The sequence below is a fragment of the Aspergillus undulatus genome (genome assembly GCF_047715775.1).
Source record: "Aspergillus undulatus strain CBS 261.88 unplaced genomic scaffold BDV17scaffold_19, whole genome shotgun sequence".
Taxonomy (NCBI): Eukaryota; Fungi; Ascomycota; class Eurotiomycetes; order Eurotiales; family Aspergillaceae; genus Aspergillus; species Aspergillus undulatus.
Genome location: NW_027396623.1, coordinates 128,215 through 144,545, shown reverse-complemented (window position 1 = coordinate 144,545; position 16,331 = coordinate 128,215). Strand labels below are relative to the sequence as shown.

Below are 16,331 nucleotides of genomic sequence, written 5' to 3'. Positions count from 1 at the left end.
TTTCGCCACTACAACTTGCGATTCACATTAACTATTCACAGACATCATTCACTTACCTGTGGTGTTTTCGCCTGTTGCTCTGAGAGCAGAACGAACGACTGACATTGAGCTGCTGATTGGATTAGTCAAACCCCATCTGCGGAAGAAGGAAAGTGCGGAGTAGCTTTGCGCCACTAACACTCTCCTCCTACCTTCCTCTTCAACTATACTATCAACCTTGCACAAAACGTTTTCTCGCACCCCTGCTGAAGGGCGCCAGAGTGGTCCCTATCATGATGGCGCGTCCTGCTAAGACAGTCAAATCAGCATCGGACATCCCGTCTGCGCCCTCTTTGAAGAGAAAGCGTGCCGACGACCTCGCTGCCACTACCAAGAACACACGCCAGAAAAAGACCCCCGCCAAATCAGCAACGAAAGCTAAAAAGACCTCGGACTTTGATTCCGATCAGCCCGCTTCAAGCTCAACTAAGAAGGCAGAAAGCTTCAAGGGCAAGAAGACATCAACCGAGCCGCCTGCCGAACGCCGCTCAAGGAGATTCCGCAAGTCTCCTCCGATCAGCTTTCAGGACCGCTTGTCGCGCGCAGTCACTCAACGGTAAACTTGGTCAAGCTTTGCTCTTAGAGGCTCTGCTAAAATCAACTAGCATGTTCGTTGTTGGACAAACGGTCGGTGGAACGGACGAGGTGCCTGAGCTCACGTTCGATATAGTCGGGTCGACTGGCAACATCTACAAGACCGTCATTGGGAAGGAGCCGACCTGCAACTGCCCAGATGCTTCAAAAGGCAACCAATGCAAGCACATTTGCTACGGTATGTTGCAACCTCCAAGCTCGACTATCCTTACGCTATCCTCATGGACTATTCTTTACTCGCCTTATCGTTATCTTTGGCATCGTTATACCTATCACTAATGGCCAATGCAGTCCTAGTGAAAGTGCTCAAAGCCCCTGTCCACCTGCAGTATCAATTGGCATTCTTATCATCTGTGAGTGGTTTGTCTGACATCGCCTCGGTCGGAAATCTTATGCGCCGTACAGGAAATTCGCGAAATATACGAAAATTCCCCTCTCCGCGACGTAAAAGACAAATCTGAAGATCACGACATTGATGGCAATCGCAAGCCAGTGGAGGGTGACTGTCCGATCTGCTTCATGGAGTTCGAGCCAGACAAGGAAGACATCGTATGGTGTCGCGCAGCATGCGGTAACAATATCCACAAAGCCTGCTTTCAGAAATGGGCGGCCACGCAGAACCATCAGGGTGTCCGCTGCGTTTACTGGTAAGCCCTGACGCCCTCAACATCTGTACCCAGCTCACAAATTCGCCTAGTCGCTCCCTTTGGCAGAGCCAAGATGTTGACGGTAAAGTCAATGTCAATCTCCAACAGCTCGTCAGCGAAGGCCAAGTGGGAGAAGACGGCTATATCAACGTGGCAAGCCAAATGGGCCTATCTGGTCGACGTGGTACGGAACCATCCCTGTAGATGCCCTGCTGCTCCATACTTTCCTGGTTACTCATATACTGACTTGGGAAACTAGATTATTCAAGTTATCATCAGTTCTGGGTGCGCCAGCAATTCTACTCTTCTGGCTTGCCTGAGGGATACGAAGAGGATTACGAAGAGGATTACGAAGAGGACTATGATTAATGCGGGCGTTCGATTCTTCGGGTCATCGCAGCGCAAGGGAGGCGTTAATGAACATGGGATATTGGGCGGCGTTAGATTGGAAGTCAAACCGGTCTATCATGGGGTTGTATTGGGTCCCTCTCGGTGTTCGGCTACCTAATACCCCACCTAGTTAGGAGTTCTCTCGATCTATCTAATTCATTCTGGTCAGAATATAACCTGCAGAGGGCTTGTTTCGTGGGCGAGTCACCGTCAGGCATAGTTCCTTTCATGGCAAGATGCGTATGCTTCACGCCCTGGTCCAAGCCTCATACTGCGCGCTGAGAGTTCAGGATGCGGCTTGGTCACAGGCTCATCCGGTGACACCAATTCTAGCCTCTCAACCCATGGTCAGAAAATCGGGAATTCAACGGCAAGTCAAGCGTCATTTAATCACACGCTTCAACAGGCCGAACTCAGACGGCTAAGCAACGCCTGCCGCCTGAAAAGACGGGCGTCAGGTTAAGTCCCCTGCCGAGCCCGTTTTCCGCAGATAGAAGTATCCAACTTCGATTCATCTTCAAATCTTTGCACCCATAACCATAACATGAAGTCTTTTCACCCCCCATCATTAACAACCCTCCCATCCCTAACAACAGCAACACTTACGCCCTCTTCACCCGTCATCCAAACCGGCATATGCTCAGCATTGACGATCCCCAACTCTGCGAGTTTGCGCAGTCCAGAGATGACGTCTGCGCCTGTGAATGTGAGTGATAGGGCGGGGCGGGAAGGGCCGTCTTCTTCTCCATTTTGGTTATTGTTGTTGGTGGTGGTGGTGTTGGAGGCGGATTGCGAGGGTGGATCGAGGAGTCTCGCATCGAGACGGTCCAGCGGGGCGGAATGGAGAGGTGTCCCTGATGTCCCAAAGCGGGATTGCACGGTGAGTTTGCGCTTCTTCGCGGTGCGGGGGTCTTCGTTGTCGCGGGTTCGGCGGCGGGAAAGGGATTTGGGTTCATTGTCTTTGTTGTCTGTGTTGTTATTGGTATTGGTATCCAATGCTTTATTCCCTTTCTCCTCGTCGATCTCCGTCTTCGTCTTCAGACTAGCTTGCCTCTGCTGTTCCTCCGGCGAGACCGTGTTCGATGGTCTCGGATCCAACGGACTCCCTTCGAGAACAGCATCAGCAAAGATACTAAATGCGCCATTCGCCTTACTCCCGCGGCCCGGTCCGCGCAAGGCAAGGAGAGCCTGGAGATTCTTCGCCGTCAGAGACGTCGATTTAAGCGCGTAGCGCTGATGCGGAAGGGAAAGAGCCTTAGGAACCGCATCACGGACGATACGCTGGAGACTACGGGCGTCTGTCGCTACGGCGGAACCGGTCGCTGGTTTGGCGCCCGTCGCTGGAGCCGACGCAAGAGAGGTGTATATGTACGGACAGCTATCTGGGAACGCGACGTACATAACGCGCGATGAGTCGGTGAGTGATTCCGGTGCCTGCCGCGGGTTCTGATAGGGCGAGTGCGTGACGAAGATGCGGAGGTATGTGAGTGGGAGGGTGGTTGAGCGGGCGAGGTAGAAGTGTGCTTTGACGAGGGGGACGATTTGGGTCTGTAGGTTGTTTAGGAAGGTCGAGGCATGGACGCGCGGGATGCACGCTGAGATGTCCTGGGCCTGGGTTGTGTCTTGGGTGACGCCGATGCGCGTGAGTTCCAGCGCCGTCCAGCGCAAACTAGCCGGGTGGTCATCTAGATAGCGAAGATCAACCATTGCGAGCTGCCGCAGTGTAATCCCGTGTCTCCAGTCTCCGTCTAGAATGCGATCGATGACTTCTCGTTTCCCGCCCTTGCGGAATTGTAGTTCCTGGTATGCATTGCGGACGTCGTTGAGTGAGCGCTCGGCTGGATATGGGCGGAGGCCTTCGTCATCGGGGGATTCATCTTCGTCGGCTTTCAAGAACGGTGGGAAGGATTCGACGTTGCGATCATTTAGCCATTGGAAGACGAGGTCGAGTAGCGATTGGCGCTGTAGCTTGCCTAGTGTCTTGACGAGGGAGGGAGTGCTGGAGGGGATGCGCAGGTTGTTTGGGAGACTGGCGGTTGTCGGCGCGCGGACGGTCTTTGGGCGCGGCATATTTGATATGAACGAGATTACACGGAAAGCATATTCGGAGAGAATATCACCAATCTTGACTTCGATGAGCAATTGAATGCATGTACAGTCGAGCTTGGTTTGTTTTGGAACTGTTGCCCGCCAAGCATCAACATTCTAGGTCACGTGATGATAGCAAGAGATATCGCTGCCTCAAGAACAAGGCTCGCTACCGAATGTCCGGAGTCCTAGAACCTCCTGCAGATATACTCATCGCATAATGAAAGTACATCTTGTACCCTTTGATACGCAGCTGTGGGCGAGTAACTATCTCAAGGCTTCGCCCTTTCAATAATTTTATGACTGCGCTACATTTGGGCCACTTATGAGAAGCGACGTCAAAGTGCTCACTACTTCCAATAGACATCTACAGACAAATATCAAGGATTCTCGATGCCGTCAAGTTGAGAGCAATTGATGTTTCTGGCACTCCGCGTGAAGCTGGCGACAACACCCATGGCCGAGACGACAGCTTCATGGTCGCGATCTAACGTCTTGAGAGCTCGACTCACCTGCACGAAGCATTTGATTCTAGGATTGTGAAGCATTCACGTGGCCAAGCCGAACAAGATGCCACTCACAAGGTCTCTTCAAACACCACAATAGATCATGCTGGCCGGAGATGGAATATGAAGCGAAGACGAGAAACGAAGTAGCGCACGAGGCAATCTATACAGGAAACCACCTCCGCATCCTGCTTCTTTGACAGTCTCACTCTGGCGTTCGGGACAAAGAGTTGGCACAATCAGCGATGGTGGGAAGATGAGTAGTGGCTCTGTGCTGCCAAAATGAATGGGTGGTGGTACCACCATCGGTCATTGTCCGGCGATTTCACGGCGTGCCCTAAAAGCGAGTCAAGCGACATTCCCAACAAACCCCATCGAGTCTGAAGCAAGGCATGCGGTCGAGTCTCAAAACGGCGCCTTCGCTGCAGCACAAGTCCGTGAGACGGAATACTGTTGGGCGGCAAGAGCGAAATCCTGATCAAAGCCAAATTTGAATTGAAGGAGAGCGCCCGCTGCATTTGCTTGAGCGCCCGCCATCTGCTTTACAATTGTGATGGTTTATTCGCCATCGACGGAGTGTCATGATCACAAAGCATGCAACCACAACATATGGTGTTGATGCGGGGGAAAGCTCCCCTTTCCGATACTGTTAGAGATTGATATTTGTTATCGCAAACCGCGCGAGCGATAAAAACAGGCTGAAGCGCAGCCAACCGGAAAGCTCGATCGCGACAGGGCTCAGGAGAACCGAATGCGAGGCTGGCCAACTAGGGATGATCAGAGACAAGGAGCTGATCCTCCAGGGACTGGTTAGCAGTATTGCGAAATTGGTGCATATAGCGCATCAGGCTTGCTTTGCAGGCTGCTCTGCTAACCGACAACATCTCAGATTGTTCCTGTTCTCCGTCAGGCCGTAATTGAACCGGCGGGTCGTTGTAGGGGAAAACCGGATGCGCGGGGGCGTCCATGGTTGGAGTGCCGGCTTCGGCCCCGGTGGCAACTGCGAGTCCAGACCTGGGACATAGACGCACGATGAATTGAAGAGAAGGAGACAGCTCATGAGGCTTATGTATATGCAGACAAGTAGCTAAGATTCACAATAAACTATATTCATCGCTCGTATACTCAGAAAAAGAAACAAGAGTTGGCTCCAGCGGCGGGATTTGGGCGGAGGCGGCCGGGAAATGGAATTAAGAGGAAGCCCGCTGCGAGAGGATTAATCAGCCATCCCACCCCCACTTCCCAGTGACTGTTCCTCTTACCTCAGGCCGACGCAAATTCTCCCTCCACTGACTCCCGCTCTCGTCCCACACTCTGGATCCCCTCTTCTTCTCTCCTTCTTCTTCCTCCCGTATCCTCAACATTGACTGTCGACAACAAACGCTCGCCGATTTATCCACATTGCGGTCGATTCAAACTACCGCGGGTTCCCGACGAACTCTCCGCCGGCACACAACACGCCGTGCCCCTCCAGTCGTCCTACCTCGACGGCCCGCGAACGAAATTCCGAGTACGAGTTATATGAAGATTTGAGAGGGATTTTGGTCGGATAGGACATTTCGAGGCCGATTGCCTCCACGTTCACCATGGCTGAATACAATGGTCGCCGTGCGCCCAACTTCTCGCAATACTTGGACGACTTGAACGCCATTCCCTCGCCCTACGATGTCGCGATGCAGCAACAGCAGCAACAGGATGGGTTCAACTTTGACAATGATCTATCGCTCTTCACCAATACCGAGTTCTTCGACTTCGACTTGAACCTCCCGCCGTTCGAACCCGTGGAGGAGAACAAGCACAAGGTCAGCCAGAACTCTGAAATGGAATTCTTGGACATGCTCGGTGGTAAGTGGATTCGTCGTGTTTCTACTTGTGCATGTCCTGGTCTGTCTTTGTCCGGAGCAATATGGAGACCTTAACAAGAGTATCATGGAAGCATTTCCACGGTTCTCTTTGTTCGGTCTTCAGCTCTCTTTTTTTTCGCTTCTTTGATTGCGCTCGGACGTGCGACCATTTCGGTGCTGAGCTTGTGCTGGCGTGTCCGATGACTGGTCCCTGCACGAGACGCGCCTTCCGTCATCCCACGCTTTCGCAATCTAGTCAGGCCACCATTGGCGGGTTCTCTGCAGTGGGTCAGCCTGAGTGAGCCGATCTAGATTTTAGCGTGTCAGGGTTTGCTGCAAGTTCAGGCACTTTGGCGATATCGCGAGCGTTGCCCGTTATGGCGTCATTTCACGTGACCTATACTTGGGCGAGCCTCATGCCTGCCTTCAAAGTTGCTACCCTGTTTTCGCTATTCATTGCTACATAGACACAATGTGTGCGACGGCAGCTAACAACTCCCAGATCAGTTCGGCAACGTCAACGACTATGCCGCTCCCCAGATGAACTCGATGAACGGCCCGTCCATGCCCGTGCAGAATGCCCAGTTCGCCATACCCCAGTCGCAGGTGCCCAACGGCTTACCCAACATCCAATCCAACGTGCACCGATCTCCCTCAACCTCCTCGCCGTCAACGACCTCTCCATCTCAACAGTCTGTCGCTGCTCCGAGCCCCACAACAACCACTTCTCCGGCTGCCTCCGCCCCAGGCCCCAAGCGCAAGAACACGCAGAAGACTGCTCCCCTCAACGTAGAGGAAGTTGCTCGAATTGCCGCTGAGGAGGACAAGCGCCGCCGCAACACAGCCGCGAGCGCCCGGTTCCGAGTCAAGAAGAAGATGCGCGAGCAGACGCTGGAAAAGACCGTGAAGGAAACCACAGAGAAGAACGCCGCGCTTGAAGCCCGCGTCACCGCCCTCGAGCTCGAAAACCAATGGCTCAAGAACCTCATCACAGAGAAGAACGGCAAGTCCGCAGAGGAGGGCAAGAAGGCCGAGAACGATATTTCGGCCATGTTCAAGAAGTTCCTTGCTGCACAGAAGACTGAGGGCGAGCGAAGTAACGGTAATTCTAAAATCGGCGTCGGCACTCTCTAAGCAAGGTTCCAAAGTGAAGTTTTTGCTTTTTGCGCTTTAGCTTCTGTCTTCGTTGTATATTTCTGATTTATGTCTATATGGTTCATGGTATCATTTCTCTTTTTTATATCTTAAACTGGGGATGGCGCCTCATGGATGGATGGGATGACGGTGGGTCGGTGATGATTACGTTAATACATGCGGACACGTACATGTCTTAAATTGACTGTCTACACTCTTCAACCTTTTAGATCCTGTCTTTGCCATACCCCATAGCCAAGCAGCCCAGAATAATCTGGGGAAGTACTCAGTACGTAAATATACCCACAGCTGCGTGCCGTCGATGGGTCAGATATCCATTGCTCCACTCTATATCATTTCTATTTTCTACCGAGTAAACATCTCCACCCAATTCATCCACGGATATATATATATTCAACCTACTCACGACATGTATCTAAATCCTAAACCCTCGCAACAACAACCATCCCCCTAACAATTCCCGTCCTCCCCCACCACCCAAAGATCCTCCCCGCCCCCTTAAACTTCCCCATCCCCTTTTCCAGCCCGTACATCTTCCACCTCTCCGCCTGGCGCTTCATGAACCCCGCTATACCCGGGAAAACATGCTCTGATATATCCCTGAAAATAATCTTCTCCTTTTCATATCCCGCGGCAATAATGAGGGAGGTATATTCTTCCTCGCTGAGGAAATTGGAGTAGGGTGTTCCTGTGAGTAGGCACAGGAGGCGTAATATCAGGCGCTGGAGGAGGGGTGGTTTGGGGGTGGGCAAGAGGAGGTCGAAGGTGCTTATCGAGGCGTGCAGGGTGGAATGTGTGTAGGTGAAGAGGGGGAGGCGCGAGGGGATGAAGTGGTAGAGGGTGTCGAGGGCTAGGAGCCAGGTTTCGTTTTTGGTCTTCGGTTCTGGCTCTGATGATGCTTCTGATGTTGATGTCGAAGTTCCGGAGGTTGTGTTGACAGGGAGAGGAAGAGACGATTTCAGCTCCGAAGACCAAGACGCTGGGTCTGCGGCGTTGGCACAGAAGATTTGCGCGCGTTGGCGCTGCTGCTTGCTATCCTGTTGCAAATCCTCTACTCGCGACTTCGCCAACCTCGCCTGAACAGGAAGAGACGTGATACCAACATAGGAATGAAAGAGCGGCGCCTTCTTCCCCTCCCCATCCTCAATGCCCTTCTCTTCCACTACTTTATCCCGCATATACCCAAGAACCCTCGCAGACTGATCCCCACACCCGATACCCACATCAACCAAGTGCAACCTCTTCCCCTCTTCAACCCCAATCGGCCCTCCATTCGCGTCAAGTAAACCAGCCGTAATCAGGACCTGGTCGAGAAGTGCAGCGCATGCGGTTGGGAAGTCATTGGTATCCTATGCATCAAGCCTCCTTAGCTAGCTTTCTTTCTAGATTTCTTCTTTCCGTGCGGAGAGAGGAGGGCGCGGGGCGGGGAAGTTCACACCTTCCAGTAACCGAGATTCATCCACATCGAGGGAGGTGGGAGGGGGATATTTAGGAGGGCATGGTCGAGGCCGTAGAATTTTTCGGCTGAGGGTTCGGGTTGCGAGCTGGAGGGGTTGGGTTGGGTGGGTTTGCGGAGGCGGAGGAGGGAGAGGAGGTTCATATTTGCGGAGGGCGAAAGCGACGGTGAGGACGAAAGCGAAGGTGCATGAGGTTGGGTTGGGTGCACTTGGGGGTAGAGGGATAGACAGTTGAGAAGCGTTATGCGATTGCTGTAGTCGGGCTCTCTGGCTGCGGTGGTTGTGGTTGTGGTGGTGGTCGCGGTTTTGATGTTTGTCGAAGACCCGGAGGTGGGAGACGCGGAAATAGCGGTGATAGACAGAAGTATATATTTAGAGCCCGCGCTGCTCCCCTCCCTTTAAGCACTTGACTCCATGTGTACACTACAAATACGATCCAAGCACAAACTTCTTGAATTCAAGAACGCCATCCGGTTTAGGGAGAAGTCTCCAATTGGGTCTTTTTGGGTCTTTATTTACTATCAGTGCCTGAGGTTGTTCATAACATTCTGTTGCATTGCATGTCTGCCAATATTAAGAAATGTACACGTACATTAAGACATTAGTTCATGATGCCATGCCATGCAGGCGCGTCTGTAAAAAGGAAAAGAAAGCCGTAACGCCATAAACCCATAGTCAATCAATCCATCCGTCTATCCATTCAACCCGCATTAATCGTAAAGAGGTCCACCCAATTGCTATATTGCAGAGCAAGCCCGTGCCTACAATCGTTATTGACGCTGCTCTTCAGCTTTGTTGCCATTCTTAGCCTCGGGCTTGTCATTATCACTCTCCTCGTTGTCATCTCCCGTGATCTCTCCCCACCCCGAGCTACGCCGGCTAATCCTCCCAGGTTGCGGTTGCGGCTGTATCGGCTGCGTCGAGATACTTGCGGCGTTACTATCCTGGCGTGCGTGCGAGTGGGCCGCGCTCCGAATGCTGGCCCCGTCGCCGGCGACTGGGCTTTTAGCGTAGAAGCTGCCTCGTTCGCCGCTGGGGGCTACGCCGGAGGACGAATAGACGCTGGCTCGCTCTGCGCTGGCTAATCCAACGAGACTGGGTCGGCTGAGGACACCGGGGGCGTTGAGGACGGACGCATTTGATGCTTCGCCTACGCCGCTGAGGACACTTAGTGGGAGACTTTCACGGCTTCCGCCGAATACGGATGACGGTGCCAGAGCGCGCACCGAGGCATTGGTGTCTAGGGAGTTTCGCCGGCGACGCTTCGATGAGGACGCGAGTGTTAGGATCGATGCGTTATCGGTGAGGACGTTGTTTGCGGTCGCGACGCTGTATGTCACAGAGTGGCCGTGCGGGGCTAGATGGGGCGGGACCGCGGTGGCGGGGGAGGAAGGGAACTGGTGCGAGAAGTGGACTTGCTGTGTGCTGGAGCTGGACGCAGTTGTATAGTGGTGGCCGTGATGCGCATTGTTTTGCTGGTTGTAGATATGAGTTGACGGTGCCGCGGATTGCACGGTGGTCAGGGTCGTGGTCAGCGACCGGACTGATGGCGCCGGTGACGAGAATGTGCTCCCTTCTCCTCCGCCATTTGTGCTGACGCCTCCGCCCACGGTCGCTGTTGTTCCAGCTTTCGAGTATGCAGCCTCCGAAATTGCCGTCTCGCCATTCGTTGATATCGTTGGAGCCGCGGACTTGGCGCTCGTCGCAGGCACTTGGTTCTCGTAACCGGAGTATGTAATCGATGGCTCGCTCTGTGAGCATGTACGTGGTCTCTTTGGGTCCTCGCTGATATGTGAAGAGGCGCGGTCGCTGGTGACGGTGGATTGTTGCATAGCATGAGGGTTCCCGGACAAGGGATACGGGTTGTTCTTGATGCTGCGGTTCTTCGGCTTGGATGTGCCATGACGCTTGTTGGACCATCGAATCGAGCTAGAGTCGCCGGAGCTTTTCAGATTTGCCAGTCGCTTCATCCAGCTAGCAAAGGGGTGGCGACGTCCGTTGCGGTCTGTAGCAAAGTAACTGTAAGCGCCCGCAGTGGCAGAGTGACCGAGTAAACACATACCATGCGCCCGAGCAGGGCCATCAGTTGTGGCCATTCTGGCCTGTGTATTTTATCGTATTCCCGCAAGAAACGAGCTTCCCTAGCCTAGGTTAAGAGTTCTGCGGCCTGAGCTCACAACTTTGGGTACCTGGGTTGTATCGCAATCGTTAGGCGCCAGAGAGCGAGGGGTGAAGTCGAGGAAAGCGGTCGCTTGAAAAACAACGAAGGGGTATCAAAGAGGTCGTGATGTGAGTATGAGTGTCAAAGATGGTTTGAGAGCTGTTTCAAGCTGTTCTCAGACGAGAGTGAGTATTGTCCGAGAGATGCTCCGCTGCAGCATTGAGAGTGAGCCTCCTTTGTCACCGGGGCCGGCACGTGATTTCCGCCTTGTCTCGGCCCAAAGCTGCTGGCCTCCAGTAAATATTCCCAACCTCTTCATGGTAGAAGCATTGACACTTATAGGCCCTTGCATCCCGATGGATGCAAGTGTCCGACAGGACGCGTAGTCGCGTACGCCCTGGAGTTCCAGAGGTGTGGATTCGTCATACGCAAACTGCTTCACATACTGCTTACAGCACGCAGTTTGCCAGAACGCCAATGCCAGCGCGACTACGGTGGTGAAGCTTATAAGAGACGGCTTGGCTCGTGCAGTAAGACTGGGTCCAGTAATGCTGAGAGTAAGAAGCGGGGCCTTCTATAAAAGTTTGAATAGCCAAAGACTTTGTGGTAGCTTTGTTTTGCCCGCTCGTATGTACATAGATAGTCACGTGACATCAACGACGTCATCGGGACCTGACTGCAGCTTCCTCGACTTTTCTCAGCAACAACAATTTTCGTCGAGATGGAAGCGGCACCCTCGATATCCTTATTTCGGGTCATCATGGCTTGAATGGCTTTGGAGCTTTCATGTCCTCAATGCTATTCGTTGAACAAATGTCGAGTGGCGGACAGACAGCCACGGCTGATGTAAATATGTTTTGGACGCCTTGACTACACATCATGGACAATCACATCCAACCACTCCCACGCGAGGTGGCGGCTAAGATCAAATCATCGACGTCTATTACGCACTTGAACGGGGCAATTGTCCAGCTGGTCAAGAACGCCTTGGACGCCAACGCTCGGAGTACCTTTGTTACTGTCGACTATCGACGTGGAGGATGCGTTGTAGAAGACGACGGAGATGGTATCCCCCAAGCTGAGTTCCAACCGACTGGGGGCTTGGGAAAGGCTCATCGTATGTACGAGCCCCGGTTACTCAGTGCCTCGTGCTGATCGTGCTAGATACTTCCAAGTTCCACCCGGAATCGCCTGTTCAGGGCCGAAAGGGCTGTTTCCTAGCTTCGCTATCTTCGCTTGCGTTGTTGACGATAACTTCACATCATGTTTACCACGCAAGCACAAGTACTGTCATCTTTCATCATTCGGATCCCGTTGCGCGGCTTATTCCAGCCCCAAGTCACCACGGATTGCGCTTCAGTGATCACGGAACCCGTGTGACAGTCAATGATCTCTTTGGAAACATGCCAGTGCGCGTGAAAAACCGCGCCCTGACCTTGCAGAAGCCGGAAGAGCTGGATCGACAGTTGGAGGATCTGAAGTACCTGATGCTCGCGCTTATGCTCGCTAACGACAGTCTTCTGAAACTTGTCATATTAGACGCGGATAAAGAACGAAAGTTGACTGTCCGCCCTCGGCAAGGCTCCCGCATTGACGGCGGGCTGGACCTAACGCGCCTTGACTCGATTCTCTCACAAGCGGGACTCATCGAAAGCGGGAATCTGAGGAAATGGCACACTGTGTCTGCAACAGTTCCCCAACTCACGATCCACGCTGCGCTGTCTTTGGTTCCGAGCCCGTCCAAGAAGGTCCAGTTTATCTCTCTGGGAGTCGACCCTGTCTTTTCGCAAAACCAAGCGAATATTTTATACAATGAGGTCAATCGTTTGTTTTCGCTATCAGATTTTGGAGCAGCGGATCATGTTCTCTCTGGAAGTTACACAACCGGCCTCGAGGCTGACGGGGGGCGCTTGGGACCCGCTGCTGTGAGCAAGTGGCCCATGTTCTACATTCGTATCGTCTCAAACGCGATGTTTAGCGAAGGTGACGAGGAGTTGCCTGGGTCGGATAGGGCCCTCCAACGGATCCTGGATATTCTTACGCTCATGGTCAATGAGTTTTTGAAAGAGCACAAAATGCGTCCGCGAGGAGGGAAGCGGCAGCGAGTGGCTCCGGCTCAAGAGACAGAGTCTCCAATGCGATCTGGAGCGAGGATATTATGCAAACCAAGGGCAGCTCCAAACGCTGAGCTCTTGGGGCCACAAGTGAAACTCCCGTCATTCTCCCGACCGGGCATGAGTGACCACTTTGGGAACTGGTCCCGAATCAAGAGTGCAAATAGCCATTCTACTGGCCAAATTGCACAGGACAAATTTACAACTCAGACCGAAAAGAGTTTTGTCGGATCTAATACCGAGCGTCTGCATGCTCCAACTCCACTAGAGGAGGAATCAATCTTGGATGTGATGGCTGGCTATACATTTCCCGAGTTTCCGGGACATGTTACCCCAGCCGAAACACACGCCCAAGAAAAGGGTGATGCAGTCATTCCCTGGATTGATTCGCATACAGGGATAAGACACTGGATAAACTCTCGGACCGGACAGTCTGTCAATGTTCGACCATCCGCTGCGTCTGTGCTTGCCGACCGACCTAGGACAACTGGGTCTATGCTGACGAGGGTGTTGGATAGCCGTAGGTGGCCAGTCTCTGCTGTTCCCGATGCGCAGAATTCGTGGTTGGAAAATCTTTTGGACAATTGGAAAAGCCCTGTTTTTGGACGGTCCGAGCGGCCGATAAATGCCCTGGATACGGACATCGAGCATGACACCAACACGGATATCTCAGCACACAATTTTCACAAACAATGCGGATTGGATAGTTTTGGAGTGTCAAAGTACCGTGGCAAACTCCGCAAGAGCGACCTCGCGACAGCAAAAGTAATCGGCCAAGTCGACCGGAAGTTCATTCTAGTAGGGTTGGGCTCTCGGCAAAATACATCAGCTCTTGTTCTTATTGATCAACATGCGGCAGACGAGCGGTGTCGCGTGGAAAGCCTTTCCGAAGAATTCTTCGATTCTAGCTCAGAAATTGTGCAGACCGTCGAGGTAGACCCAGTGCACATTGATATACTAGGCTCCGAAGCTTCCATGTTCACACGGCAGGTGGGCTTCTTCAAGTCTTGGGGTGTTGAGTATGCTGTTGGGCAGAGTTCGAGAAGCGACAAAGCAACAATTACAGTATCGACCCTTCCAACATTGATAGCAGAACGGTGTCGCACCGAGCCAGACCAGCTCATCAGTATCCTTCGCGCCGAGATCTGGAAACGCGCTGAGGATGGAGACGGGCGCACGCGGACACCGCTTTCCAAGACCTCCAAACAGGGGAAGAACTGGGTTGGACGGCTGGCAGGTTGTCCTCAAGGCATTCTTGACATGCTCAACTCCCGCGCATGCCGAACTGCGATCATGTTCAATGACGTCTTGAGCGTCGCTGAATGCAGGAACCTGGTGCAACGCTTAGCCAACTGTGTGTTTCCGTTTCAGTGTGCGCATGGCCGGCCTTCAATGGTACCTTTGGTGGATTTCCGCGGCGGCCTTGACCATCACCCGGATGGGTACGGAGGCTCAGGCAGCGAAAATATGGAATTCACCGAAGCTTTCAAACGCTGGCAGCTGACATCACAGCCTAGTGCAGATCTGTAAGTATTACCCTAGACAATAATAACATCTGTCATTTGTACATAACCGTCGCTACCCAGGCCAAGGCGTGGCTCCACATAAGTGTGAAAATATCATGGCTTTTCACCTGCTCATGGCCCTATTCATTGAGGGCCAGCTTTACTGAGCAGACGAGCTGCCCTGTTTCTGTCGTCTCTTTACCCGCACATCCACATCCAGAATAGCATCAACGCCCAGATCCAGGTCAAAAGATCCCGATTCTGGTGCAAAGTCCCGTGAATCGTAGTAGCCCTAATCCGGTAATCCCCTCCCGCCCCGCTGAGTCGCCCAGGACGCAATCCCCCCATTCAACCTTGCAGTCCCCGATCCCATCCCATCCAAGTCAGATTCCACAACATCGTGAATGCCCATTCACCACCCTCATCCAGGCAGCCACGACTGCCCTCCGCACGTCACCACCGTCGCCGTCCTGTCCGCCTCCCAGAGGTCTATAAAAGCGCGGTCGCCCCCCGGCCACTCGATCTTTTTTCTTCTTCTTCCACACACCTGCCCGCCTCCCCTCTTTCTTTGTATATACATACCGGTCTCTTCCCGACGTGGAGGTCCCTGACCTTCTGTTCACATGTTCTTATATATGTCTTTCTGTGGCGGGTGGTGTCTTTCCTTCTTCTTTTTTAATATGCCTGCACTTATCCGCGTTCGACTGCCTTCGATTGTCTGCCTTTTCTTCTTTATATATATATATATTCTGGCTCACCCACTTTGTACTGCCGACTCACGAACATGCGAAACCAATTGAGACAGGAGTTTGTTGCAGAAAATGCTCGGCTGACCGCGGTTTGCAGTCAACAGGATGCAACACTCCGGCAATACGCTGATGCCATCCTTTGAACTTTATGCACTCCCAACAATCTCGACATCGGTCTTATATATACTATTTTCCGAAGCCACGGTTAGTCTCACACACCGCTGCGACTCGCACATTCGACGATACGATGGAGCACCTAAGTCGCTGGCCTGTCGCGCCCTTTGCTCCAATATCTTGCCTTGCCCGCCGATCTGGTAGCCCGCGCCTCCTGCTGTATACATTGCCGATCACCCGTGGGAACTTTGTTCGAGCAGGATGGTCTATATACTGGATCTTCTGGTAATATCGAATCCCATGTCCCTCCTTTGAAGTCCTTTTCTTTTCTTTTTTTTATATCATTGGCTAACCTCTTTGCCCTCTCTTAGAGCCGAGATACATCTTCTTCGGACTCTGTTACTGTCTTGCTTCGGCAGATACTCCAAGCCCAGGCGATGACACTTGATGGAGTCTATGCGCGAATCCTGGAACGCAGTTTGTCGGGTCTCCATAATGATGCGGTCAATCATTCAGGGTTCACCAAGTACCCAGCCCAGCTTTTTTTGACCGATCTAATCATGCGCCTGGTGCCCTCAGAACTATCATATGGGTGGACTGCTCTCAGTAATCGTTATATAGTCGATCCTGACTGCGACTGTCCTCTGCTTTCGATCTTCATTCTATACGCGATTATACTTTGTCCATCCCATTTCCTGCTTTTCTATATATATACGACGAATGAGACGGAAACCAAGGAGCTCGAAGAGACTCACCCTGGTTATTGGCACTTTGGTCTGCTTCGCAATCTGGATGCCCAAGCAGCTTTTCAAGTTCCAGTCCCCGACTGAACTTGTCAGCATGTTGTTCGAGGCCGAGGCATTTACTATGATGATAATGATTCTCGAAAGTCTCCCGAGACGCCTCGTGTCTGCTGCGCTCCCCGCTGACACAATTGTCACAATTGGGTGGACTGCGATCCTTGGTTT

The 16,331-nt window shown here is 52.6% G+C and overlaps 7 protein-coding genes across 7 annotated transcripts; 4 read left to right on the top strand and 3 right to left on the bottom strand.

Annotated features, from left to right (window-relative positions):
* Nucleotides 1–275: 275 nt before the first annotated feature.
* Nucleotides 276–1,649, top strand: BDV17DRAFT_290558 (RING finger protein; the record flags this gene model as incomplete). The annotated part of the gene is made up of 6 exons (XM_073761937.1): nucleotides 276–595; nucleotides 645–811; nucleotides 925–986; nucleotides 1,039–1,280; nucleotides 1,331–1,464; nucleotides 1,540–1,649. The coding sequence occupies 6 exons, from the start codon at nucleotides 276–278 to the stop codon at nucleotides 1,647–1,649; spliced, it is 1,035 nt and encodes a 344-aa protein (XP_073616383.1).
* Nucleotides 1,650–2,160: 511 nt separating this feature from the next.
* Nucleotides 2,161–3,834, bottom strand: BDV17DRAFT_57264 (CENP-N/CHL4 family protein). The gene has a single exon (XM_073764806.1). It carries the CDS (start codon nucleotides 3,738–3,740, stop codon nucleotides 2,226–2,228), a length of 1,515 nt encoding a protein of 504 aa, XP_073616382.1. The 5' UTR covers nucleotides 3,741–3,834; the 3' UTR covers nucleotides 2,161–2,225.
* Nucleotides 3,835–5,407: 1,573 nt separating this feature from the next.
* Nucleotides 5,408–7,566, top strand: BDV17DRAFT_261161 (putative bZIP transcription factor (MetR)). The gene is made up of 2 exons (XM_073757633.1): nucleotides 5,408–6,109; nucleotides 6,611–7,566. The coding sequence occupies exons 1-2, from the start codon at nucleotides 5,851–5,853 to the stop codon at nucleotides 7,240–7,242; spliced, it is 891 nt and encodes a 296-aa protein (XP_073616381.1). The 5' UTR covers nucleotides 5,408–5,850; the 3' UTR covers nucleotides 7,243–7,566.
* A 119-nt stretch (nucleotides 7,567–7,685) lies between these two features.
* BDV17DRAFT_290555 (uncharacterized protein) lies at nucleotides 7,686–8,863 on the bottom strand (the record flags this gene model as incomplete). The annotated part of the gene is made up of 2 exons (XM_073761936.1): nucleotides 7,686–8,612; nucleotides 8,702–8,863. 2 exons carry the CDS (start codon nucleotides 8,861–8,863, stop codon nucleotides 7,686–7,688), a joined length of 1,089 nt encoding a protein of 362 aa, XP_073616380.1.
* A 372-nt stretch (nucleotides 8,864–9,235) lies between these two features.
* On the bottom strand, nucleotides 9,236–11,076 carry BDV17DRAFT_261158 (uncharacterized protein). The gene is made up of 2 exons (XM_073757632.1): nucleotides 10,783–11,076; nucleotides 9,236–10,725 (listed from the first exon to the last, which is right to left on the bottom strand). Exons 1-2 carry the CDS (start codon nucleotides 10,814–10,816, stop codon nucleotides 9,491–9,493), a joined length of 1,269 nt encoding a protein of 422 aa, XP_073616379.1. The 5' UTR covers nucleotides 10,817–11,076; the 3' UTR covers nucleotides 9,236–9,490.
* Nucleotides 11,077–11,604: 528 nt separating this feature from the next.
* On the top strand, nucleotides 11,605–14,680 carry BDV17DRAFT_57234 (putative DNA mismatch repair protein (Mlh3)). Its single transcript, XM_073764805.1, has 2 exons — nucleotides 11,605–11,998; nucleotides 12,046–14,680. The coding sequence occupies exons 1-2, from the start codon at nucleotides 11,761–11,763 to the stop codon at nucleotides 14,523–14,525; spliced, it is 2,718 nt and encodes a 905-aa protein (XP_073616378.1). The 5' UTR covers nucleotides 11,605–11,760; the 3' UTR covers nucleotides 14,526–14,680.
* Nucleotides 14,681–15,725: 1,045 nt separating this feature from the next.
* On the top strand, nucleotides 15,726–16,299 carry BDV17DRAFT_57232 (uncharacterized protein). Its single transcript, XM_073764804.1, has one exon. The coding sequence runs from the start codon at nucleotides 15,801–15,803 to the stop codon at nucleotides 16,191–16,193; it is 393 nt and encodes a 130-aa protein (XP_073616377.1). The 5' UTR covers nucleotides 15,726–15,800; the 3' UTR covers nucleotides 16,194–16,299.
* Nucleotides 16,300–16,331: the final 32 nt, after the last annotated feature.

Bases quoted from the DNA above. Each gene is read 5' to 3' on its own strand.
- BDV17DRAFT_57232 (XM_073764804.1), top strand. From the start codon at position 15,801: ATGACACTTGATGGAGTCTATGCGCGAATCCTGGAACGCAGTTTGTCG.
- BDV17DRAFT_57234 (XM_073764805.1), top strand. From the start codon at position 11,761: ATGGACAATCACATCCAACCACTCCCACGCGAGGTGGCGGCTAAGATC. The intron at 11,999-12,045 runs GTATGTACGAGC...TGATCGTGCTAG, and splicing joins GGGCTTGGGAAAGGCTCATC to ATACTTCCAAGTTCCACCCG.
- BDV17DRAFT_57264 (XM_073764806.1), bottom strand. From the start codon at position 3,740: ATGCCGCGCCCAAAGACCGTCCGCGCGCCGACAACCGCCAGTCTCCCA.
- BDV17DRAFT_261161 (XM_073757633.1), top strand. From the start codon at position 5,851: ATGGCTGAATACAATGGTCGCCGTGCGCCCAACTTCTCGCAATACTTG. The intron at 6,110-6,610 runs GTAAGTGGATTC...AACAACTCCCAG, and splicing joins ATTCTTGGACATGCTCGGTG to ATCAGTTCGGCAACGTCAAC.
- BDV17DRAFT_261158 (XM_073757632.1), bottom strand. From the start codon at position 10,816: ATGGCCACAACTGATGGCCCTGCTCGGGCGCATG. The intron at 10,726-10,782 runs GTATGTGTTTAC...ACTTTGCTACAG, and splicing joins TGGCCCTGCTCGGGCGCATG to ACCGCAACGGACGTCGCCAC.